The following is a 26948-nucleotide window of genomic DNA, read 5'->3' on the forward strand; positions in this document are numbered from 1 at the left end:
AGTGTCCTCTGTGTCTGGTACTGTGCCTGACATACGGAGGGTTAAAAGATATTTGTGGAATGACAGAACGAGAAGTGCAGAGCATCTGCTAATGTCACGTTTTGTATTAGTTGGCTGATTTCGGTTTTTTGTTTAAAAAAATTTTTTTAAGCGTTTATTTATTTTTGAGAGACACAGAGAGAGCACAAGCAGGGGAGGGGCAGAGAGAGAGAGGAAGACACAGAATCTGAGGCAGTCTCCAGGCTCTGAGCTGTCAGCACAGAGCCTGATGTGGGGCTCAAACCCACGAACCACGAGACCATGACCTGAACTGAAGTCAGACGCTTAACCAAATGAGCCACTCAGGCACCCCTTTAAAAAAAATTTTTTTAATGTTTATTTATTTTTGAGAGAGAGAGACAGAGCATGAGCAGAGGATGGGCAGAGAGAGGGAGACACAGAATCTGAGGCAGGCTCCAGGTTCTGAGCTGTCAGCACAGAGCCTGACGCAGGGCTGGAACTCACCAACTGTAAGATCATGACCTGGGCGGACGTCGGAAGCTCAACCGACTGAGCCACCCAGGTGCCCCCGCCTTTTTTTTAATGAAAAAAAAAAAATTTTTAATGTTTACTTATTTTTGAGAGAGAGAGAGTGCGAGCAGGGGAGGGGCAGAGAGAGGAGACACAGAATCCAAAGCAGGCTCCAGGCTCTGAGCTGTCAGCACAGAGCCAGACACGGGGCTCATACCCATGAATCGTGAGATCACGACCTGAGCCGAAGTTGGATGCTCAACCGACTGAGCCACCCAAGCGCCCACCTAGTTGGCTGATTTCTTAGGTGCCTTGGAATTTTTCTCTTCATTGTAAACATTAGCACTTTATTACCTTCCTACACTGTGTCAGGCAGTCCTCTAAACACCTTGCATGGATTAATCTCATTAAATGCTTATCAGTGTCTTGGAGCTTTTTCCTACCCCATTATTATCCCTATTTTACAGATAAGGAAATGGGGCCCTGGAAATGGTTAAGTCTAGTGTCCAAGGTCACAATAAGGAGCAGAATCGACATTTGAACTAGGCTGCCTGGCACAAGAGCCCATTCTCCTGGCCACTTGACAATTCTCTGCTTGTTTTAGAGCAGTTCCATGGTCTTTCTACTTCCCTCAGAATCCAAGAACTCTATTGGCAGGGTTTGCATTCTTGCTTTATATTGGTTTTGGAGACAATACTCATAGATTTTTTTCCTCTGTTGGGCCTTTTCTGCTATACTAAAAATGTTTATTCAGGAGTTTTCTTCCTTACAATTGACTTCTTTATTTCAACAGTACCACCATGGCCCATTGAAGTTGATACAGTATACATAATGCCAGGCAGTGTCACTGGGAAAACATTTTGCCTTTTAATTTTTCTAATTGCCTCTCCATAAAAAGTTTGTGCTAACACTGAAAAATAAGATTTCTGCCTTTTTGGCATTTCCATATTAGTCAGAATTTGGGGCCAGGTCGCTTCTATTTTCTCTAGGTAGGGGTGTGCTGTACTCATTTCAGTTGGGAATTCGAGGTAATAGGCTCACTAGGAGCAAAATGTCACCCCAGTGGGTGACCCATGAATCCTATTACCTTCTTCCTTGGCTCTTATTTATTCTGAACAATAGAGGAGACATGATGACCCATGAAGCATGTCAGAAAACAGATGCTGCAGCATTGACAGCTTACTCTCCCCTGTGACTAATTCCTTTCTTTCAAATACAGCTTGCCTAGAACTTCTAGCTGTCTTACATGCATCAATGCTTTTCCTTTATTGTCCGCCTATAGTTGCAGAATGTGTTACATATAAAGCTGCTGAAAATTCCCACACAGGCTAACCTCCTTTGGCCTAAGAATTCCTATTGATTTTTAGGACCTTAGGAAAGCAAGTTGTTAACTTAAGAGGAAGGTTTGGAACCAGGATAAAATACTGCATGAAATCATAGGGCATTGAGGGGTTTGGGGAGTCCCTTTGTCACCCCAGATGGATGTATTCCTAAAAGCATCATGAGTCATTTTTTAGGTGAAGGTGAAGATGAAAAGTTACCAACATGGGAATATAATTTTCTTCCAAAAATAATGTTTGTTGGTCTTTGCCATAATGCAATTGTTTGCACGCCTCAATATTCTTGTTAAGCCACAGTGTCTCGAAATTGAGGGAAAACATTCATATATTCTCCTGGGAACACACACACACACACACACACACACACACACACACACACACACACGCACACACAATTTCAATGAATCTAAAACCACAATGATATTTCATTTATGACACTGGATTTTAAGAGATCACCAGGTTCTTTCCTTCAAGCTGAGGTGGCTTAAACCATTTTAACAGGTAAAACTAGCCAGAAAGTGTGAGTTTTATTTTTTTCACAGAAGAGCTTGATTTGAATAACCAAATGAGAAATTAAAAAGTGACAGATTAACCATATTTTAATGTAAAATTAAATGCATAGTATGTTATGTACTATCATAATTATCATTAATTAAATGATTAATTAATTTCATGATTCCTCAATGAGCATGTTATTTCCGTATAAACTGTGCTCTACCTATGCCTATTTTTTCCTTTCATACCAGATTGAAGGTGTTATGAAAATTGGATGTATAAAATATAATTTCTTTTTTTTTTAATCTTTATTTATTTTTGAGAGAGACACAGAGTATGAGCAGGGGAGGAGCAGAGAGGGAGACACAGAATCCGAAGCAGGCTCCAGGCCTTGAGCTGTCAGCACAGAGCCCGACACGAGGCTCGAACTCACGAACAGTGAGATCATGACCTGAGCCAAAGTCGGACACTCAACCGACTGAGCCACCCAGGCGCCCCTAAAATATAATTTCTGTATTTTTTGAACTTTGTTTGACCGATAACATCTATCACAGATGGTTTCCCAGATTCAGTGATAATTCATTTCACTTTCTCTCTGTAGAGAACTGGAGTAACTCAGTGGAGAATAATAGTCATGCTTTATATGCCTTTTATTTTTACATTGAAGTAGAGTTGACACACAATTTACATTAGTTTCAGGTGTACAACATAGTGTTCCACAGGGCTCTATGTTATGCTATACTCACCACAAGTGTAGCTACCATCCAGAAACGTGTAATGCTATTACAGTACTACTAACTGTGTTCACCATGCTGCACCTTTCATTCCTGTGTCTTATTCGTTCTATAACTGGAAACCTGTACCTCCTATTCCCTTTCCTCCATTTTGCCTATCCCCCTACCATTTTCCCCCTGGCCACTGTCAGTTTGTTCTCTGTATGGGTCTGTTTCAGTTTTTTTGTTCATTCATTTGTGTTTTTTTAGATTGCATATATAAATGAAATTATATGGTATTTATTTTTGTCTGATCTATTTCATTTAGCATAATACCATCTATTGTCTCAAATGGCAAGATCTCATTTTTTGTGGCTGTGTGATATTCCATTGTGTGTGTGTGTGTGTGTGTGTGTGTGTGTGTGTGTGTGTGTATACCACCTCTTCTTTATTCATTCATCTATCGATGGACACTGGAGCTACTTCCATAATTTGCCTATTGTAAATAGTGCTGTAATAAACATTAGTGAAAATTAATGTTTTCATTTTCTTTGGGTAAATACCCACTAGTGCAATTTTTAGATCATATGTAATTTTATTTTTAATTTTTTGAGGAAACTCCATACTGTTTGCCACAGCAGCTACACCAATTTACATTCCTACGAACAGGGCAAGAGGGTTCCTTTTTTCTCCACATCCTCACCAATACCTGTTGTTTCCTGTGTTGTTGATTTTAGCCATTCTGACAGGTGTGAGGTGACATCTTATTGTGTTTTTTTATTTCAATATCCCTGATAGTATATGATGTTGAACATCTTTTCATGTGTCTGTTGGCCATTTGTATGTCTTTTTTGGAAAAATGTCTATTTATGTCTTCTGATTATTTTTTAATTGGATTATTCATTTTGGGGGTGTTTAGTTTTATAAACTATATGTTTTGGATAATAACCCTTTATCTGATATATAATCTGCAAATATATTCTCCTATTCCATTGGCTGCTGTTTAGTTTTGTTTGTTGTCTCCTTCACTCTGCAGAAGCTTTTTATTCTGATATAGTCCCAATAGTTTATTTTTGCTTTTATTTCTCTTGCCTCAGGGGACATTTAAAAAAAATTTTTTTTTTCGACGTTTATTTATTTTTGGGACAGAGAGAGACAGAGCATGAACGGGGGAGGGGCAGAGAGAGGGAGACACAGAATCGGAAACAGGCTCCAGGCTCTGAGCCATCAGCCCAGAGCCTGACGCGGGGCTCGAACTCCCAGACCGCGAGATCGTGACCTGGCTGAAGTCGGACGCCCAACCGACTGCACCACCCAGGTGCCCCGCCTCAGGGGACATTTTTAGAAAGGAGTTGCTATGGCCCATGTGAAAGAAGTTACTACCTGTGTTGTCTTCTAGGATTTTTATGGTTTCAGGTCTCACATCCATTTTGAATTTGTAGTGTAAGAAAGCGATCCAATTTCATTCTTTTGCTGTCCAATTTTCCCAACACAATTTGTTGAGCAGACCTTTATATGTTTTCCCATTGGATATTCTTTCCTGCTTTGTTGAAGATTAATTGACCATATAATTGTAGCTTCATTTCTGGGTTTTCTACTCTGCTCCTTTGATCTATGTGTCTGTTTTTGGGTCAGTACCATAATGTTTTGATCACTACAGCTTTGTAATATAACTTGAAGTCTGCTATTGTGATGCCTTTAGCTTTGTTTTTCTTTTTTAAGATTGCTTTGGCTATCTGAGATCTTTTGTGGTTCCATACACATTTTAGGATTGTATGTTGTAGGTCTGTGAAAAATGCTGGTGTTTTGAAAGAGATTGCATTGGATGCAATTGAATTTGCATTGAATTGTGTAGATTTCTCTGGGTAGTGTAGACATGAAATGTCTTAAGATTTCTTTGTGTCATCTTCAATTTCTTTTGTCTGTGTTTTATGGTTTTTAGAGTTCAAGTTTTTCATTTCTTTGATTAAGTTTATTTCTATGTATCTTACTCTTTTGGGTGCAATTGTAAATGCGATTGATTCCTTAATTTTTCTTTCTGGTGCTTCATTGTTCTACGTAAAAAATGTGATACATTTCTGTATGTTGATTTTGTATCCTGTGGCTTTAGTGAATTCGTTCATCAGTTGCAGCAGTGTTTTGGTGGAGTGTTTCCAGTTTTCTATGTATAGTATCATGTCATTTGCATGTAGTGAAAGTTACTTCTTTCTTGACTTGGATGCCTTTTATTTCTTTTTGTGTTCTGAATGCTGTGGCTAATACTTCCAGTATTATGTAAATAAAAGTGGCATGATCAAGTGGGATTTATTCCTGGGATGCAAGGGTGGTTCAGTATTCACAAATCTATCAACACAATACACCACATTAATAAAAGAAAGGATAAGAACCATACGGTCATTTCAATAGATGCAAAAAAACATTTGACAAAGTACAACATCCATTCATGATAAAAACCCTCAACAAAGTAGGTTTAGAGAGAACATACCCCAACATAATACAGGCCATATATTAAAAACCTGCAGCTAATATCCTAAATGGGAAAAAGCTGAAAGCTTTTCCTCTACAGTCAGGAACAAGACAGGGCATATAGTTTTTCATATTTTTTCCTTATAATTGTTTGTATTTCTCCTTCCTTATTTGTGATCTTATTTATTTAGGTCCTTTCTCTTCTCTTTTTGATAAGTCTGGCTAGAGGCTTATCAATTTTATTAATTTTTGCAAAGAACCAGCTCCTGGTTTCTATGATATGTTCTACTGTTTGGTGTTTTGTTTGTTTATTTGTTTTTTAGTTTCTGTATCTTTTATTTCTGCTGTAATATTTAATACTTCCTCCCTTTTGCTAACTTTAGGTTTCGTTTGCTGTTCAAAAAATATTTGTTGAATGAATAAATGAGTGAGTGAATGAATAAATATAACAAATCTCTTTGAAATATGTATAATATTTGAACCAGAAATTTCATTTATAGTTATTTATTCCAAAAAGTTAATTGTGCAAGTGCACAAAGAAATATGTATTGAAATATTTTTGAAGTGTAGTTGACATGTATTGGAACATTTTTTATTAAGAATGAAAAACTGGAAATAGTAATAGGAAATTGGATGTTAAATAAATTATGGCACAGTTATACTATAAAAAACCATGCAATAAAAAGGATGTGGCTTTTCTTGATTGACATGGAAAGATGTTCAGAGTGTATGGTTAAGTGAAAAGGACTGCCAATCATATATGGAAAATTGTTAATATGAATCATCTCTTTCCAACAGAACCATTAGTGATCTTAATTTTCTTCTTAATGCTTTTGTATATTTTCTGAATTTTTGTCTAATTATAACCCATTATTTTATATCAAAAACATTACATGTATGTAACACCACATTGTGAAATTTTTGCAAGTAACCATATTCTGTTTGGTCTTCCTGTAATGGAAGAATACCGAGCTTGGAGTCCATGAATGGATTTCTTGGAATCTGTGAATCCCTTGTAGAATTTGCAAGCCAAGTTTGTACACATTTTCATGTATGCATTTTCTGGTCATCAGAGAAGTCCATATTCCGCAGAGAGTCTTCCTCAACCTTAGGACAGTGTGTTCTTGTATTCATTCTTGATAAAATAGGGAAGGCTCATTTCCTTTGAGTCTTCTATTTCCTTGAACCCTTTCTTTCCAGTCTTGCTCTAATTTCTACCTGCATGGTCTCAGTCACAACTAAGAGAGCTGAGATAATGATAACCTAGCATCAAGTAGGTACTGCCTTTTATCCGGTGGCTTCTTTCAAACTGTGTGACTCTCATGGATACCCTTGTGCTGTGGAATACCCACTTATTATTAGTGCTTTATTGTATCTGTTCTTTCCCCAACTTTGTATAAGACCTTCCTCAAATTGGTATTTTAATAATACACCCAATGCCACTAAAGAGGACTTAGTGAAGGAGGACGCTCCCTTCCAAGATCATGGCTCAAAGTGTCGTTTCTTAGAATTTCTTTGTGTCTTGCTGGCCTCATCATCAATAATAATTAATTACCTTAATTTCTTAACTGGCTGATTTTTCCTTTTATTTTCTAATAAACTCAGTTGTATAGAGTAGTAAGATGGAGAGGTTTTTATTCAAGCCATCATGTTGGATGCCAGCACTTCAGTCATGAATTAATTCCATTTTCTACTGATACTTCCCCTTGCTGATATAATTTTGGCTTCTGGCATATTATTCAAGAAGAAGCTTTGTTTTCCTCACTGATATGGCCACATTCTCATCCTTACAGCAAGACTTATATAGTAATATTGTTACTAGTTTTGAAATGGCTAAGTTTAACTTTCACTTAATAATATGTTTATTATTGAGGATCTCTAAGTTTTAGTGCTATTTGGCCTTGGTCACTGCTATATACTCTGTGCCCCTAGTAAATATTTGCTATATTATTTGCATTCATAAATTGTAGTTTGAAAATCCTCCTCCCTTTATGATTTACTGTAAGGAGGGTCTTTGTTTTATAAAAATGAAATGACAGGCCTCAGTAAATCACGAATATTGGTCTTTGGATTTACTCAAACAAACTGGATGAGTATCATATTTGAGACTCGAAGCATTGTTAATTGGGTAGATTCTCACTGAAATACTTCCTGTCTGAGATTCATGCTTAAGTTCAAATCCACCCTGAAAATTTGGTGATGTTTAAATACATCTCCATAGGAAATATAAATCATAATCATGACATGTATGGAGTGCTCACTGTCAAGAACTGTGCAGAGTAAACCCTTAACATCCCTTACTTTGTTGAATTCGGAAAACGACCATATAAGGTTAAAGTTCTTTTTCTCTCTAATTGATAGGAGAGGAAACTGACACTTAGAGAGGATTTTTCACTTGCCCATCATCATAGTAAAGAGTAGAAACAGGAATAAGTCTCAGGCCTCTTAAACTACCACATCATACTGCCTTGCTCTGATGGCAACATGTTATTAAAAACAAGCTAACTAACAAAAATAGAATCAATATGGTTCTAATAAAGGATGCCAAAAAATATACTTTCTCCCCCACTTTCCCATCTCCCTCAACATCTGAGGAATTAATGGAAGTGCAAGGTGTAACAGTCAATTTTGTATAACAAATGGACAAGCTGCTGAACTCAGTAATTTTGGCCCGACCACTGCACTCCACCTCTCATATTTTGTTGGTTATACTAGAGCCCTTATGACCAGTGCTGCCAACCAGTTTCTATGAGTGGGTTAATCTTCTGTTTTTGCCTGTAACTTCTGTCTTCCGGTTTTGGATTCCTTCCCCTGAGAAAGATGTGTTCAAATTGCTTGTTATTCACAGAATTGGCTTTCAGAAGCTGGGCTTTATAAATGATCACTAATTGGGATTATGTATTCACAAATGATAAAATAGTTACCATTTACTGAGTGATTACTGTGTGTCAGATACCCTGCTTTCTATGGATTATCACAATGAGTCCTCATTTTACAGATGAGGAAACTGAGGCAGCAAGAAGTTGGGTCCTAGGCAGTAGTGAGAAGCTGAGCTGGGTTTTCCATTCCAGAGCCTGTACATATAAGTCCTTTGTAATTGTGCCTTCCATGAGCTACACTAATGATATTTTTGGCACTGAAGTGCGTGTAGCTTTCCACCAGGTAACTTATTAACAAATGGCCTCTAGCTGAATATATAGGTGGTCTTATATTTATGATGGCTTGCCCTACAATATTTTTATTTTATAGTGGTGAGAAAGTGCTATACATTCAGTAGAAACTTGTTTTTTAATTTTTAATTTTGATCTTTTCTCAGGCTCGTGGGATGTGATACGATAGTCTCTTGTGATATTGGGCAGCCGTAGCGAGCCAAAGCTCCCGGTCTGTCATGCAACCACAAGGGTAGACACCCACACACTTAAAATCATTCTAAACCTGTATGACTGCTCTGTTTTTTACTGTCAGTACAGTAGTCAATAAATTGCATGAGATATTCAACACTTTATTATAAAATGGGCTTTGTGCCAGATGATTTTGCCCAGCCGTAGGCTGATAGAAGTGTTTTGAGCACGTTTAAGGGAGGCTAGGCATTAGCTATGATGCTCTGTAGGGTAGGTGTATTAAATGCATTTTCAACTTATGATGGGTTTATCAGGACATAACCCTGTTGCAAGTTGAGGAAGACCTGTACTGAGAAGATATGATCATTCTTCAATTTGGGTTTAATTTAAGGTGGTGGAAAAATTCTCATTTCATGTTGTGTAACCTTTTTGTCAGATAAGATGCAACCTTATTTTCATCCCTTGATCTTGAGTTATGAAGGAGGTTGTTAAAATGAATGATGTCCTGCCACTGTCGCCTGTTTCTCTGAAGCCTAATCTTAGTTTATATTTCTGCCAATGCAAAGGATATTTGAATAACAAGGGCATAAATTATTATAAAGGGTGAACTTTATTTCTGATTTTAGTTACTTCACAAAATTATGAGTAACAAATCAGAGAGACATGATAGGTTCAGGTGTAACAAATTATCATCTCTGAATTTAAAATGTGGTTTTTAATTTAAGGTAATAAATGCTCATTGAACATAACACGGAAAACAAAGGACAATAAAAAGAAGGTTAAAAATCACTCATGGTTCTATCACTCAATAATTGCTTTAAAGACGTTGATACATTTTAGTGTAATTCTATGTTTTTTTCCATGGTCACAATTATAGTATATCAGTTCAGGTTCTTAGCTGTAAGGTTACTTTGGAGATGCTGGGTGGTAGGGCAGCTTACGGAACTGATGAGAGCCTGAGGCATCAGAATTTGGAATAATAACCAAAGACGCTCTGGTGGACCAGCAAACAGGAAACAAGATGCAGAGTGACCGGAACAGAACTGACGAGGATGCTGCTGCCTTAGCGCAATGTGGGTGCCTTCTCGCTCTGCTCCTTACTGTGCTCCCATCAAGAATCTCAAGAAAGAGTGTCTGATTGCTAGGGCATGGCATCAGTCCATCACTGGCTACACCCTGAGAAAGAAGGAGGATATGACACCTTTGCTTTTTGAGTTGAAAAAGACAACTAACGTGTACTATCGTTATTGAGTATTTTGTGTGTACTGAGTAACATTCTGAGTGCTTTCTTAAATTAACTCATTCAAATCCTTATAGGTGTCCATTGAGGCAATTATAGTTCATATCTCCGCATTACAGTTTGTTTTTTAAAAATATATTTATTTATTTTTAGAGAGAGCGCAAGGGGGAGGGGGAGAGACAGAATCCCAGGGCCTGATGCAGGGCTCGAACCCACGAATGATGAGATCGCGTGACCTGAGCCTAAGTCGGACGCTTAACTGACTGAGCCACCCAGGCGCCCGTCCCCCACCCCCTGCTTTATAGTTGAGATACCAAATGAGACACAGAGAGGTGAAGTAGCTTGCCACTGTTGAGAGGGGTATTGGGATGTGACTCCTCAGGCTGTAGGCTGAGGTGTTTAACCAGTCTGTTCTGCTGAGCCTTGGAGAGGGGACCCAAGGGGAGGCGAGCCAGGTCTGTGTCCCACTGAGACACCACCCAGTGGGGGACAGCAGACTTCTGGAAATGAATATGGCTGTTATTAGAAAAATGATTCATTAAACTAGACCCAGTGTTCATTACGATGCTTTGTAACTTATAACTATGGAATAATTGTATTTTCATGCAACCTCACATCTTCGTACGGTTTTGTATATTTAATAGTGACTGGTTTTAAAGATTTGGATTAACTTTTTTCAACCTGTTTTTCCTTCTTTTAATGAGAGCTAATATTTATTGAATACTATCCATGTACTAGGCACACTTCTTGGTGTTTTACATCATTATTTATTTTTTCTCTTCACTGAATGTTTTTTTGTATATGTTTTGTGTGTCTATTTCATTTTTTTTAATTGAGTGAGTGATGCTAATGAAAATGTAACTTTTGGTAAAATATTTAACTTCTCCAGGGTTGTTCTTGTTTGTAGGGCATAGTGTGAGCCTTATTGTTATTAAAGGCTACTTTTAATGCCTCAAGTTTAGGAACCCAGTGCAGGTGACATTTCTAGTAGTATCTAGAGGAGGATGCCTGACCGAAGCACTAGGGTTCTTGCCACAGTGTGTTAAGAACTGACAGGTATATAGCAATGGGGCAGTGCATTTGCTGATGGTATTTAGCAAAAAATGCAAACACGTCTCTATCATTATAGAATTTACTAGTTTAATTGATTAGATAATGAATACTTGTTATCAAATAATATAGAGAGGATTCTCTGGTTGGTGTCTTCTGTATAAAAAAACCACATAAGTTGGAGTTTTATTTATTCTTGTTAAGTCCTAAGTATGGGTTATATTATTGACTACTCATTTTATTTTTTGTCTTAAAATAGAGCTCATATATATATAAACATTAAAGAAGTAATACATAATTAGTGAAGAAAATTCAGGGATATAAAAATACGTGAGAAGTCTCTTCACATCTCTTCCCCTAATTGATTGTACTCCCCTGTGGTAACTAGTGTTAACATTTTGAGAAGTATCCTTCTTGGTCTTTTATTTTTCTCTAAATACACACAAACGCACACACACACACACACACACACACACACACACACACACACAGAGTTTCATCAAACAAAATGGGTTTCTATAGTTTTTGTTTGTTTATTAATAGTAAACTATTCATTGTTTCATGTCTGAACTTCATTCTTGTGTAGAATGTTCCAGGGTATGGATGTATCATAACTGCCTTATGAGTGGATAGATGGTTGGCATTCTGTCAGATTTTTACTATTTTAAATAAATCTGCAGTGAGCACTTTCTGCATGTATCATTGCTAATTTGTGCTGTTATTTTGCAGGATTGATTTTTAGATTTGGAATTACTGATTTAAAGAGTATGTACATTTAATGTGTTGATAGTTTTACCAAACTACCCTTCAAGAAGTCTGTGTCAACTTATTTTGCATTAATAGTGTATCAGCATGCTTATTTCTCTGCATTCTTGTCTTACAGAATGTCATTTGTTATCAGATTTTATTTATCATATCTCTTCTGTTGAGGAATTTTTAATTTTTTGGTAGTTAAAAAATACTCTGTGTTTTATTTTAGTTTCTGTTTTATCCAGTTTATTTTCTCTTCCAATTATAGCTAATTTCCTTCTTCTACAAGATTATTCCCAGCAGCATACAAACATGAGTAGTATTTCTTACCAATTAAAGACAGATCTCCTTTGACTACATGTTTTTCCATAGCCACCTTCCCATTTCTCCAAAATGTTTACATTTGCCTCTTATTTCTGTCTGCTTCTTCTCTCTTGACCCTACTTCAAGCAGACTTTATTCCCTATATGGTTTTCTGAAATAATTTTAGGGTTATCAAACACGTCTGTTTTGCTAAATCCAGCGGTTAAAACTTCATCTTCCTGGCGTTCTTGGCAGCATTTAATACAGTTGATTACCTCCTCTTTCTTGAGGTAGCTTCTTCATCATTAGGCCTCTGAGTCACCACTCTCATTTTTAGCTCCTTTAATCTTATTAGCCAATTTATTGGTTTGCTTTGCTGGTTCCTCCTCAAAATGTTCAAGCATTCTTCATGTCTGTGCCTTCGTGGCTTTCAGTGTAATCTTTATGCCTATGATTTCCCAATTCCTCTCTCTTGTCAGACTTTGCAGATCTAAGTATTCTATGTATCGTCTTCAGTGTTCATTAAGTACCTTAAACATGACATATCTGAGTGAAAAACTTGATTCAAAGTACCTTAGCTTTCCTTCATTTGAGAATGTCTTGATTTCTCCTTCATTTCTGAAGGATGTTTTTGGTGGGTATAAGATTCTGGACTAAAACCTTTACTTTCATCCCATGAACACTATCGTGCCACTTTCTTCTGGCTTCCATTGTTTCTGCTGAGGAATCCACTACCACTTTAATTGTTTTTCCCTATTGATAGCTTGTCAACTCTTTTCTGGCTGCTTTCAATGTTTTTTTCTTTGTTTTTGGTCAGAAGTTTAATGATAATGGGTATTTATATTAATTCATCTTGTTTGGAGGTTTCTTAGAGTCTTAAATCTGTGAGCTTATGTCTCTTCTCAAGTTTGGGAAGTTTTCAGTCATGATTTTATCTAGTACTTTTTCAGTCTACCCTCTTTTTCCTTGTTTATGGACTCTACTTATATGAATGTTAGATCTTTTGTTATAGTAATTCAGGTCTCTGAGCCTGTTCATTTTTTTAGTCTATTTTTATCTCTATTCAGATTGGATTATTTTTGTTCTATCTTCAGTTAGCTAGTTCTTTTCTTGGCCCCCTCCTTTTATTGTTTAGCCCATCCTTTGAGCATTTTTATTCCAGTTGTATTTTTCAATGATAAAACTTCCATTTGGTTCTTTTTTATATGTTTATTTTGTTCTTCTATCTGTTTGCTGAGGCTTTCTATTTTTTCATTTGTTTCAAGTGTGCCCAACTATGTTGATAAGTTCTTGTTTTTATCAAAGTGTCTTCAAAATCTTTGCTAGGTATTTCTAACATCGCTATCATTATGGTGTTGATATCTTTTGACTGTCTTTTTTTCATTAAATTGTAGATCTTCTAGAGGCCCCTGGGTAGCTCAGTCAGTTAAGCATCTGACTTCAGCTCAGGTCATGATCTCCTGGTTTTTGGGTCTGAGCCCTACTTCCAGCTCTGTGCTGACAGCAGACCTGGAGCCTGCTTCGGATTCTGTGTCTGCGCCTCCCCCACTCACAGTCTGTGTGTGTGTCTCTCAAAAATAAATAAATAAACATAAAAATTTTTAAAAAATTGGAGATCTTCTTGGTTTTTGGTATGGCATATGATTTTCAATTGACAACTAAGCATTTCATAGAAGTTCTGAGACTTGTATCTTATTTGAATTCCCTGTTTTAGCTAGTTTTCTGTGACATTGATTTGGTAGGAGACGGGAAACTGTCATCTTGTTACTTCCAGGTGGAGGAGGTTCCCCATTTGGTCTTTTATTGCAAACTGAAAGGGAGCTTGTATTATTTCTGCATGGGGGTGGAAGTTCCAACTCCCCACTGACACTGTGGTTGGGGTGGTCTCATTACTGCTGGGTGATGGTAAAAGTTCTGACTCTCCCCTATGTCTTGTCTGACACGATTCCAGTGAAAAGGGGGCGATATGCTTTGTTACTGCCAGATGAGGATGGAAGTCCAGGCTCCTCCCCATGTGGTCTCCACTGATACCATATTCGGGGGTGGGGGGTTCTCATTACTGGTTGGCTGTGTTTAAAGTCTTGGATCTCTACTTGGCCTTTTTTGTCATTACCCTAGTAGAGGTGTTGGGTACCTGATTTCTGCCTGAAGAAGGTAGAAATCTAGGCTCCGCTAGCCTTCACTAGCCTGGTTAGGGATGGGACCATAGTTGTTTTCTGTGGTGTTTGTCTGGAATAGAGTGGTTATTCTCTAAAAGATTTTCTCTTCCTAGCCTTCCCACTCCCTGGCACTTGGTTAGAGACAGCAAGTTTTTCTGGAATATATATACACCTATATATACATATATATGCAATTTATTTATATATAATAAATACACACACACATATAAATATATATATGTAATTTATTTATTTGGGGGTCTGCATCACTTAGTATTTCCAGGTTGCTGGCTTCTTTAGCTCCAAGTCTGGGGATATGAGGCAAAAAGAAAACCTAGGAAACCACCACTTTGGGTCCTGCAGTCCTTCACTGATTTTCTTTCTCTATTCCGTATTTTAGACTCTTCTTATGTTTGTTTTATAATATAACGTTTAGTTGTACTCAATGGGAGGAGTTGGGAAAACATATACTCGATCTTTGTGGAGATGGAGGTCTTGTCAATAATTTTTGAACTTTATTTTCAAGGTGTCCCATATGCTTCTTCTCTATGCAGGTACCTAGAACTGGAAAGCAGTGGCCACCGGAATGAAGTCAGACTTCATTATCGCTCAGGCAGTCACCACCCTCACACGGAAGTATTTCCTTACATTTTGGCTGATGATAAGTGGCACAAGCTCTCTTTAGCCATCAGTGCTTCCCATTTGGTTTTACACGTTGACTGCAATAAGTAAGTGAAATGTTCTCAGTTCAGGAAGTGGAAGATTCTATAAAATTAGTGTTCACTCACATTATTTGATGTTTCTTTTTTTGCAGGATATATGAAAGAGTGGTGGAAAAGCCCTCCACTGACTTGCCTCTGGGCACAACATTTTGGCTGGGACAGAGAAATAATGCACACGGATATTTTAAGGTATTTTTTGGCTAAGGGCGGATCATAACATGTAAATATAAACGCTTTCTAATTAGTTTGGAAAATTATGTTTTGCTCTTTGTGGTGTGAAACAAAATAATTTGATTTGTGTATATTTTTTTCTATTTGTGTCTATTTTTTGGACACTAATGTTTTATTTAGGTGGCCTACAGTATTTTCTCTTTTTTCCTGAATAAATTTGATCTTTAGACATTACAGAGATGATCACAACTTTGCAATCAGGAAATTAACATGTCATTATTGAGATTAGGCATTCAAAGTCATAAAAACCTAAGATGTTAATATACAAATAAACTGTCTACCATTGAAACATAACCTTTGCTCATACTTTTACAGGGATGTTAATAATAGAGGATTGAAAATGTTTCAGTATTCACTATTCAAGGTCTTTCTGTATTCAGAAAGTGAAAAGAGAAAATATATATATATATATATATATGCACAAATCTGTCAAAACTAGAAAGCAGTCATAACTTTTACCTTTTTTTAGTGTCTACTTAGAGACACGCTCCATAGAATTTCATCATTTTAGATGATCTAAAAGACATCCCAGTTAAATTTCTTTATCTTAAGGATGAAGAAATAAAGTCCAGAAAATTGCTTGACTACAAGCCCATAGTGTAATCATTTCCCCCCAGGGACTATGACAGTGCCTATAATATAGAAGTGACTCAGAAAATGATTGTTAACTGAAGAATAATAGGTTCTGTGTCCGACTCCTGGATTTCTGGGTAGAGTAGGTACCAGTAATTTTGAAACTGTGTTCTAACTAAGGTTTGTAATCCTGGAAAGGTGTTTTTAAAACTTACTTACACTGTTAGGGGTGCCTGGGTGGCTCAGTCGATTGAGCGTCCGACTTCGGCTCAGGTCATGATCTCACAGTTCGTGGGTTCAAGCCCCGCATCGGGCTCTGTGCTGACAGCTCAGAGCCTGGAGCCTGTTTCAGATTCTGTGTCTGGCTCTCTCTCTGCCCCTCCCACACTTGCGCTCTGTCTCCCTCTGTCTCAAAATTAAATAAACATTTAAAAAAATTAAAACTTACACTGTTAGTTACCTGGAAACCAGGTGCCTTGTATGTATTATTCTCGAATCTTATGTAGGTTTTGATGTAGGCTCTTTTTTTTTTTTTTTCTCTTTTACATGTGCGTAGACCTGCTCAGGGGCGTTAAGTGACTTGCCCAAAGCCAGTCATAAGAAATTGATTCCATGCTTATGGGTTCTAAGAAAATCAGTGCTTTTTTCCCACGTTAGGGATGACAAATTTGTAGATGCTAAGTCTCTCCTCTATTTAACCATGATGGTCTTTCCCATGGAGCTTGGATGCGGCCTCAGAATCCTTCTTACACATCAATTATGTGTACTATTCTAGGGGTTATAATTTTTATTGTAGAGTGAATTGTGTCCAGTGGAGTTGTACAGTGCACAGATTGTATAACTGTACATGGTAGCATTGTTTTCATTTTGCTGTTTCCAAGTGATAGGAGTTTGTACAGAAGTTGCCTTTTTAATCCAAACTCCTAGCAAACAACAGATCTAGAAATTCCACACAGTATACTAAAATATTTATCATTCACATTGACAGTCTTCTTATACTATGCTATTAATTGCATTAAACATATAGGAGATATAAGCCAGTATTTGGTATGTTTTGTAGGTACATTAAAAATTATCTTGAGAATATGTTGGTACTGTCCTCCTGTCATTAAACATTCTGTTTGCATTTTTCAAAGGAATAATCAAAATTTTAATTGAAAATATATATAAAGTTGATGAAAGAAGAGAGAGGGATGGTAAGTGAAAGAGACAGCTGGAGTATGTCTGATGAGGTCATTTTTGAGCTACCATTGGCCTTCGGTTTAAGAGCCCAGGAAGGTGGAAGCTAATTAAACCTTAGTGACTAAGGATACACGTAAATTCTACCTGTAAACATGTGCTGTGGCCCTCTGTGTAAATGGGTCATTTCTAGCTGGAATTTTTTTTTAATTTCACGCTGAACATTCTGTATTTTTAAGGACTTCTTGCTAAGTCTTGCTGCAGCTGTATAATGAATCTGTTGTCCTTTATAAATTGAGAAATTAGTGGAGGCACTTGGGTGGCTCAGTTGGTTAAGCATCTGACTCTTGATGTTGGCTCAAGTAATGATCTCATGGTTTGTGAGATTGAACTCCATATCAGTGCAGAGCCTGCTTGGGATTCTCTCTCCCTCTCTCTCTGCCCCTTCCCCTCTCTTTCAAAATAAATAAATAAAAACATTTTTACAAAATTAAAAAAAAATAGATTGAGAAATTAGTTTGAAAATATCCAACTGAAAAATGAGAAATGCTCAAATGAGCATTGCTCTTATGACTCAGTTTTTCTGTCTCTTCCTTTCTGATGATTGCAGTTAATTTAAAATTGGTACCCGTTTCACTGTTGCTGAAACCAGAAGTGATTTTTCGGGTTGATTTTTAAAGGTCATTTTCAAGCCTTTCTCCAGTGGCTAACTAAAAATAACTTCTCAAAACAACATGACTGTTCCCTCTTAATTATATCTTGACATTTAATCTTAAGGCTTTAAAAATATTATCAATAAGAGAATACGTGAGTAACCATCTATTTTGCCTGATGTATTATTTCTTTCCCTTTGGTTTGGAATAGAAGTAATGTATTCAAAAAGATTTTGTTCAGGGATCTTGGTGAGTCTATCTTGTAATGTTTTCCTTCATGAACTTGACTGTAGAACATAATTTGGGTAGATGAAAGTAATACGTCTTTTTTAAAATTTTTCGCACACAGGGTATAATGCAAGATGTGCAATTACTTGTCATGCCCCAAGGATTTATTGCTCAGTGCCCCGATCTTAATCGCAGTAAGTCCATTAGTTCTTGCACTGTGTGATGAAAAGTGTGCTTCTTGCTTAATTTTGTCCAGAATGTCAGTTTGAAATTGGAGTTCCCACATATTAGTTGTCAGCATAGACTTAACTAGATTGACCTCCTTATAAATACAACTTGACCAATGTAGTGTTTGTAATTCCAGCCTGTCCAACCTGCAATGACTTCCATGGGCTCGTGCAGAAAATCATGGAGCTGCAGGACATTTTAGCCAAAACATCAGCCAAGGTAAAAGCTACTTAGAAATATAGTGTGGGGAGCTCAAGATCCTTGATGTTCTTCATAGTTTTTTTTATAACCACAAATGTTCACCTTTGAGACTTTTCTTACACTATATTGTTTGTTGGCATCGAATCTGGATTTCTGCCCGAGGAAAGGGCTTATAAATATTCAAACCCTAGCCATCTGTATAGCACATGATTCAGTAAATCATAAATGAGACTGATTACCTGGTTTTTACACTGCTTATTACAGTAGAATTTATTGTTTATTTTAGTTTTCATTATTATTTATTTTTACTTATTTTTCTTTGTAAGGACAGAGGTGAGGGGGCTTTGTAAAGAATATGGACACTAGAATTTTGCCAAGGAAATGTTCCCACAAATGCTTTCTACTACAGTGTTGCTGTTGTAGGAGTATTCACTGTCCTATGCATGTTTCAAGTTTACTTGCAATTTCACCAGATTGTTTTTCATCTTGCATGGTAGTTACTGGGAACCTGCAAGTTGTAGCGTGATTTTTTTCTGACACAATATAAGTTCTGGAATTTGTTTTTTTTCACTTGAGTAAACATATTCATGAAATGAGACATTTTTAAAAGTGGAAAATGCTTTTCTCATTGTGAATGATGCCATTTTTACGTAGCCTTCATTTATATCCTATAAATTATGCTTTTTTTTTCAACAGGCAGGAACCAAATTTACAAAAGAAAGGGGGGGGATCTTTTCTCTTTTAAATTTTGGCTTAAACATATTTGTAAAATAATAGATGAGCACAGCTATCATTACTGCTATACGCTGAAAAAAATGAGATGCTTCCTGATGTATTTTGCATTTCTGTGTTGCTGGAATGGTGAACAATACAAACCCCTTCCTTTGTGCCACAGCTGTCTCGAGCTGAGCAGCGAATGAATAGATTGGATCAGTGCTATTGTGAAAGGACCTGCACCATGAAGGGAACCACCTACCGAGAATTTGAGTCCTGGACAGACGGCTGTAAGAACTGCACATGCCTGGTAGGGCTTCTGCTGGAGTTCACACTAAGGGAACTCAGATGCCCCAACTCTTTAAAAATTTATTAAAACAATGTAATCATGAAAATTTCAAGACCCATTTCCTCAAGACACAACACTAAAGTGCCAGCAAACCCGGTCAAATCTAAAGAACTGTGTGTTGCATTATTAAAGACACTTTCTAGCCTATAAAGATGATTATGGTTTAGGAATGCTATAAAGTTTAAGTTTATTTGTGCACACATGAAGTTAGCAATTTAAATTGGGTTAGTAAAGGTGATTCCCAAAGGATTCTATCTGTTATCCTTAACATTTTGAGGGATTTTCCCCTCATGTGTTTATTAACGCATTTAATAAAACTAAACTCTATGCAGCATGAGATATTATGACCAGATTGGATCATACCAAAAATTAATGGAATTTAAATACATAAGATAATCTTTAAATGCTTACAAATACAGTGGAATAAAAATTAGATGACTGAAATAAATATGACTTCTCTAATTGCACACTATTAAAGTAGAAATATTTAGTGCACTATTCTTTCAAAAGTAGATTCATTTTCAAAGAAAAGTTCAAGACTAGCTCGGTTTTGAACTTTTACATTTCATCTGAATTCATCTGTTAAAACTCATTTACTGGAAAGAAGCCAGAGGTCTGTGTGAATTAGCCTATAAAAAGACATTTCTCCAAGTTCAGCAAGTTTGTTCAAAAACAGAATATTGTGCATGTTAAAAAGTCAAAGATACGTCTGAAATTAGTCATATGTGTGTGCATGTGCGTGCATGCATTATATAATTTCTGTTCAGAAACATATTCTGGTCCCAGAAAAATTATAGCACTTTGCAAATACAGTAAAGCCTTCCCAACCTGATAATGGGGGACAAAAATCGACTTGAGTAAAATGCAAGATGTGTATAGTGAGGTCAGTGAGGTGACTGGAGAAACAGCTACCTGCCTGAATGACCTCCGGGAATAAATTCCCTGACATACTGTTTGCATTTTGGTGCTTCTTGTGATTGTCAGCACTGCCCTGTGGAGGTGCTTAACCATCCACGGGAAGATTCTGGGTCCTGAGACTGCGTCTGCAGGATGGCAGCAGCTATTCCAGAAATCTGGTTTGTCGGTTCTCATTTAGTGAGTAATCTGGGCGGACGTGAGGCTTACCCCTTGCTTCCTGTTTCACTGTCAGTGTGTCCCTGACCCATGTTCTCATCCACCTCACAACAGAAGGGAGAACGCTATCTATTAGGATCGTCACTGGACAGAACATGGGAGCCAGTCACCAACTGTGTTAGGACCCACTCTGTATTACTGTGGGTCTCTGTATCATGGGTTTTACTGTGTAAAAACCAGAGGATAGTGGTATTTATGACATTTTATGTGAAGAGTTTGAACCTTAAGAAACCGATTAAAAAATACTCCCAGGCTATCAAACTGCAACTTGGAAATTCTTTAAATATTATTTTCTTCTCAGAATGGAACTATCCAGTGTGAAACTCTGATCTGCCCGATTCCTGACTGCCCACTGAAGTCAGCTCTTGCATACGTGGATGGCAAGTGCTGCAAGGAATGCAAATGTGAGCATAACTTTTATGATGAATACTTTTTTTTTTGCAAAAATACAGCTTCATATTAATAAATATGCACCCATCATTGGTTTGATCTGGGCAAGCTAAATGGCTTTTAGAAATGAAGCAAATAGGTAGAATACCTTCTGTACTCTGGTGATCAGTTGTTTTCCATTTAAAAATGCTATACTTGTATTTAACAGGAATATTTTTTTCTCGGCGGGATCTGTTTTGTGTAGTGACAGTAGTAGGAAAGATATGTAAGAAATTTAGTGGTAGACATTCTCTCATTACACGACTTAATACAGATGCCTCCAAAAATAGGTTAAGGATGGTCCATACTCAGCCACGATGACCAAAGAAACCCACAATGCAAGTGACCTTTGATAGCATACGCTATGCCAACTCCATTAGCTCAAACCACAGAGGTCCATGTTGTCATAGGACCGTCCAGTATGAATGGGGCCATGGTGTTAATTCATAAAAAAAGGCTCACACTACTGAGTGAGAAAGCTCTTTTGCCTTTAGTAGCTGTGCGGTTCACTTCTGATGTCAGGAAATGCTGTCTGAATTCATAGCTGTCTTGAAACGGGTTCTATATCATTTGTTCAATAACAGATTGTTGCATTTATGTTACTTGCACATTAAAAGACTGTCCTTAAATTCTTGTTAAAAGGAGCATTTAAAATTTACCTATTTTTGTACAAAAGAATAGTAACCTATGCAAACCGAGTGTTATAAAGTTTGTAGAATATACGGGACTACGTAAATGCAGACTAATCATCCATGTACATAGGAGGACAGAGAAGTAGGGGAGGGGATGGAAAGGGCAAGGGAAGGAGGGGAAAGAGAATGAATGTTTGCTTTTGCTAGGGCTTTTGTTCACCCTTCTCCATTTACCATTGCCATCTCCTACTCTGGTGAGGGTGATGAGTTATCAGGGAAAAATCAGGAAGTCGCTTTGTAGTCCATTGATTTAATTCCCTCAGGAGTTCATTTATATTCAATTTTATTAGACTTTACATTGAAGCCAATCCATTTCATGAACGTACATTAGCCTAGTCAAGTAAGTTTGGCTGAACCAGGAAGGACTGAATGCAATTTTCTTACATATGTCACAAGCTAATTTCCTTGGTGAGGAGTAATCTGAGTTCTTCCTTGAACTTGTCTTAGTCCCTAAAAGCTTGTGGTGATCTGTAGTTTTCTTTGTACATAGTTGGAGGCAGGAGGGGGAATATTCCTAACATGACAATAACGGGAATCAGACTTTTTGCTTTAACTTCTTTTATTCTTCTTTCCACATTTATTTCTACGTTGTTACCCCTGAATATAATAGATTTGCATTAAGTGATGTCAATTTTATTAGAGACAGGTTGATTGGAATAATGGACCATCATGATAGATGCATTAGTCAGAAGTAGTGAATTTCAATTCTGATTTTACCATTTGTCTCTTATTACCAACAGTAAGCTGCCTACTAAATCAGACAGTGCTTGAAATCTTCCCAACAACATGCATTTAGACTTAATGAAATGGTAAAATATTTTGAGATTTATTAATGCAGAGTACTCCTGGCAGACTTTGGTGTTAATGATTGAAAATCGATTGTTTTTGTCTCATATATAGTAGTGAAAGCTAAGTAATCAGTGAAGGGACCGCAGCATCACTGAAGAAATGCCAAAATAATTTATTTGAGTCTTTCATTTTCTATCATTAAAAGTATTAAGGATAAAGTGACTTTGTCTTTCTGCTTATATTCAGTGATATGAGTGCCATGGAATACAGAGGTTTTGTGCCTGTATTTGTTTGTAGTTAGAGTATTCGAAGTGCTTCTAATTCTGATGAATTCAGCGTTTTACAAGAGCCAGCAAGAAATTTTCTGTAAACACCTACAGAATTTTTTTTCCCCTAAGGGAAATAAGAATTTAGTTCATATGGTAAATATTCCTAAAGATTATTTGGGAATGTGTCTCCCCATGCACAATTTAAAAGCTAGTCAGTAGAAAATACTTCAGGAAATATGCTTCTGAAAAGTTTGCAAAAATTTGTTTTATAAAAGAAAAAAATAACATCTAAAATAAATTTAATAATCATTAACTGACTTGTTTAGATTGTTCAGATATTCATATGTGCTGAGAGAAGCAAATAGCTATGAGAGAGGGGAGGGGGGAGAAAGAGAGAGAAAAAGAGTCTCACTGTTTCATGTGAGGGGAAGGAAACATCTCATTTTCTTATGTACATTTTCTCAGTATTATCATTGCTCTATTTTATGAGAACTTCATTTCAGTGGAGTATAAATTAACCTGTGTGGTTTTTATTTTTAAAAAGAGAAACCGAAGCCTTCCTCTTATACCCTGCACTCATCCTGTCTTTGCAGCTCTTGCTCGATAGCCTTTGTAATGACATAAAATTAACAAAATATATTCTTTACTGAGAACTGTTTAAAGAGATTAATCACTTGTTTCTAAAGTCCTTGGAAGGGAAAACACATAACCCAACTGCTGAATTTTACTCTGCCAAGATTGAAATGAACAAAAGAAGTGCGTGTGGCAAGTCGGTTTTTGGTGTTCTTTATTCAATGCTTTCAGGCTTGCTTCGGCAGAGTTTTGTGCAACTCTGAGCAGCCCTGTTTTGCAGTCTGCTTTATATTTTCCCTCTGTAACTTCAGCTTTAGCTCTTTATCCAAATATAAATACTGGTGAATAGTAAGAAGGTTGTTGTTCTGGGAAAGAAGTCAGAGAGAACCAAGCCTGTTACTTTCCTTTATTTGAATCTACGAAGGGAAAGTGCTGGAAGGAGGGGCTAAGCCTCTTCCTGCCCCCACCCTAGAGCTATTGTGGTGGAGTTAAACTGAAACAGAAGTTCTAAAGGCAGAAATGCCAACACTAAATAATTAAGGCAGCGATAATCACAGCGCAATGAAGTCATCTCACTTCCATCGGTTGTTCCTCATTTGAGCTTCACAACAACTGTATGAGGCAGGCATTGCTTCCATCTTCCTAATAACAGTGAGTGCATGACTTTTCCAAGAACACACAATTGATTAGAAGTCCCAGAGAAGTTCCATTTAGAAGTGCTATGCTTTTCAAGCCTGCTTCCTTCTTTAAGACCATCTACGACAATTGATCTAAGTAATCTACTTTTATCCGCTGGTAACTCAGCTTGCCATGCAAAACCATTGAGTGTCCTGGCTGAGTCTAGGCTGCTTGCAAAGTAAGCAGGATTTGCCTTTCTCCCTCTCTTCTCCCCTTGCAGACACCATCCCTGCATCCTTTACCCCAGTCACAGGCTCTCAACTAGTCAACAATGAGACTGACGGACACAGATGCAAGTTAACTCTAGAAAATGCAAAGTATAAATATTGTGGGTGACTTTAACTCTGAAATAGGATGAGGTCCAACTAATCGAAGTATGTAAAATCTCCGTCTAAGTTAAAAAAACAGTTGTCAGAAAATAATTGACGTAACTTATAGCAAACAGAAAGTTACAGAAAGTCAACTGAAATAAAAAAAAAATTCAGTAATCTGAACTAATACTATAAGGTCTTTTGCAGAAGTGGCTGTGTTTAAAACAACAAGGAATAACAAGGAAGGCCGATTTCCCCTCTTTTTCTAGAGCAGCACCACATATGGGAAATGTGAATGTGACCATCAAAATTGGCTGGTGCTTGTTCAGTAGCGATAGTTTTTTAAATTAGTACTGTCTCAGAGAGGCCAGATTTATATGAATAAATTAAAATCATCATTCCTTTGATTGAACAAAATCAGAGTTTCAATCCATAACATAGATGACATTTTCACATGCTCTGTGGTGATTAGACAACAGATTGTATTAAAGTTAATTTAAAAAGTCCTGTCAGCTTAGATAAAATGGAGTTCTTATACTGTCTTTGCATATTGAGTAGTTAAGTATGTGAGTAATAGAGTGAGATTTTTTGGGTTTGTATTCTGGCCCTAGCAGAATTAGCTGTGCAATTTGGGTCAAGTTATCAAACCTCTCAGAGCCTCAGTTTCCTTATCTGTAAAAGGAAGAGAACAGTTATACCTATTTTATGGGGTTAGTATGAAATGTGAGGACTGAATAAGTAATACATATGTATAAAGTGGCTTAAAACCATGTCAGCTATTATTGTTTTGTTAAAAGAACTCTGTTTTTATTCATGAAAGTACAAAGAAGTGGAACCATCTCATTGAGTCATAGATATAAAGCTACACAGGACCTTAGAGATCTTCAAAACAGTCATTTGCTTTTGGGGAGGTAAGGCTTCATTATCTCTATATTACAGAGGAATAATGAAGCCAGGGGGATTAAATGACTTTTCTAAAATCACACAGTATATAATGGAAGGTAATTATTTTTTCCAAATTGTGTTCTGATGTATGAGATGTATGATGTACGCTTTTCAAGGCCACTCTCTTCCTCAGTATTTTGGATAAGTCTTGACCAAGGCTGATACTAAGAACCAATTTATCATGCATTTTGTATTCTTTTATGTCTGGCTTCTTCCATTCAAAATCCTGTTTGTGAGATCCATCTATATTTTTCCATGTAGATGTCAATTATTCATACTTATTGCTATATATATTCTATTTGCATTAATGTACGATGATCCAGTCTATTACTGAAGGACAGTTTGGGGCTATATAAATAGTCCTTCCAGGGGCACCTGGGTGGCTCAGTCGGTTGAACATTCGACTTCAGCTTAGGTCATGATTTTGCGGCTTGTGAGTTCGAGCCCCACGTCAAGCTCTGTGCTGACAGCTCAGGGCCTGGAGCCTGCTTTGGTTTCTATCTCCCTCTCTCTCTCTGCCCCTCCCCACTCGCACTCTGTCTCTCAAAAATAAGTAAACATTAAAAAAAATAGTTAAAAAATACTTCTTCTATAAACATTCTTTACATGTTTTTTGGTGTTATGCATGCTTGATGGGTATATACCTGAGAGCTGTTTGTTCATAGGTTAAGACTGTTTTATCTAATGGTAAAACTGTTTTAACCTCTTGTAAAATTGTTTTGACAAACCATTTTCTATAGTGGTTATACCAGTTTACTCTGCCGCCAATATATGAAAGTTCCCATTGTTGTACACCCATACCCACACTTGGCATTTTTTATCTTTTTTATTTTAAGCATTATGATAAATGATGTTGGTACATGATATTATATTGTAGTTTACATTTGCATTTCCCTGGGGCACCTTTGTGGCTCAGTCAGTTAAGTGTCTGACTTCAGCTCAGGTCATGATCTCATGGGTTGTGAGTTCAAACCCTGTGTCAGGCTCTGTGCTGACAGCTCAGAGACTGGAGCCTGCTTCAGATTCCGTGTCTCCATCTCTCTCTGTCCCTCCCCTGCTCACGCTCTTTCTCTCTCTCCCTCAGAAATAAATTAAATGCTAAAAAAAAGTTTTTTTTAAATAGAAGAATAAATTTGCATTTCCCTGATGACTAATGAAGATGGTAAACTTTTCATATATTTATGGGTATTTTCATTAATTTAATTTAATTTTTAAATTTTCGTTAATTTTAAATAATAGAAAAGTAGATTACATTATATGTGCATTTTCCAAAGAGACTAGTTTGGGAGATTTAACTCTTTTATGTTCACATTAGTGTGCAAATATGGATGATTCTAGCTCTGTCACTTAAACTGCATAGAAAAGTGGGGACGGAGATTAAGTGACTGCCACTTATGTAATTTGGAGATTTTTCAAAAATGGAGTGACAGTGCAATAAAACTGATTCAGAGACTTCTGAATATGTAAATATGGGGATGAGGAACAAAAACCAGGGGGATATAATTCACCAAGAGTTTCTTTGTTCTTGGAATAAAGAAAACAATTATATAATATATGTAGGTTACATTAAAAAAGAAAATCATTTTGGAGCAACACAACCAATAAACTTAGCTGTCTCTACAGTAATGCTGGAAGCATGGGAAATATGCAGTATGCACGTGAGATTCTCATGCATGAACACAG

General features: G+C 36.9%; 1 protein-coding gene across 4 annotated transcripts in view; it reads left to right on the forward strand.

Moving 5' to 3' along the window:
• The window catches only part of NELL2 (neural EGFL like 2), a 400719-nt gene that overhangs the window by 137329 nt on the left and 236442 nt on the right, over nucleotides 1–26948 (forward strand). For all 4 annotated transcript variants that reach the window (XM_086713602.1, XM_025930858.2, XM_086713604.1 and 1 more), the window contains 6 exons: nucleotides 14922–15095; nucleotides 15182–15278; nucleotides 18075–18147; nucleotides 18318–18400; nucleotides 19278–19406; nucleotides 20881–20983. In XM_086713602.1, coding sequence (XP_086569728.1) covers nucleotides 14922–15095; nucleotides 15182–15278; nucleotides 18075–18147; nucleotides 18318–18400; nucleotides 19278–19406; nucleotides 20881–20983 — 659 coding nt within the window. The remainder of the gene's footprint in view (nucleotides 1–14921; nucleotides 15096–15181; nucleotides 15279–18074; nucleotides 18148–18317; nucleotides 18401–19277; nucleotides 19407–20880; nucleotides 20984–26948) is intronic.

The sequence above is a fragment of the Puma concolor genome, chromosome B4 (assembly GCF_028749965.1).
Source record: "Puma concolor isolate L17-30 chromosome B4, mPumCon1.1.hap2, whole genome shotgun sequence".
NCBI classification, from domain to species: Eukaryota; Metazoa; Chordata; class Mammalia; order Carnivora; family Felidae; genus Puma; species Puma concolor.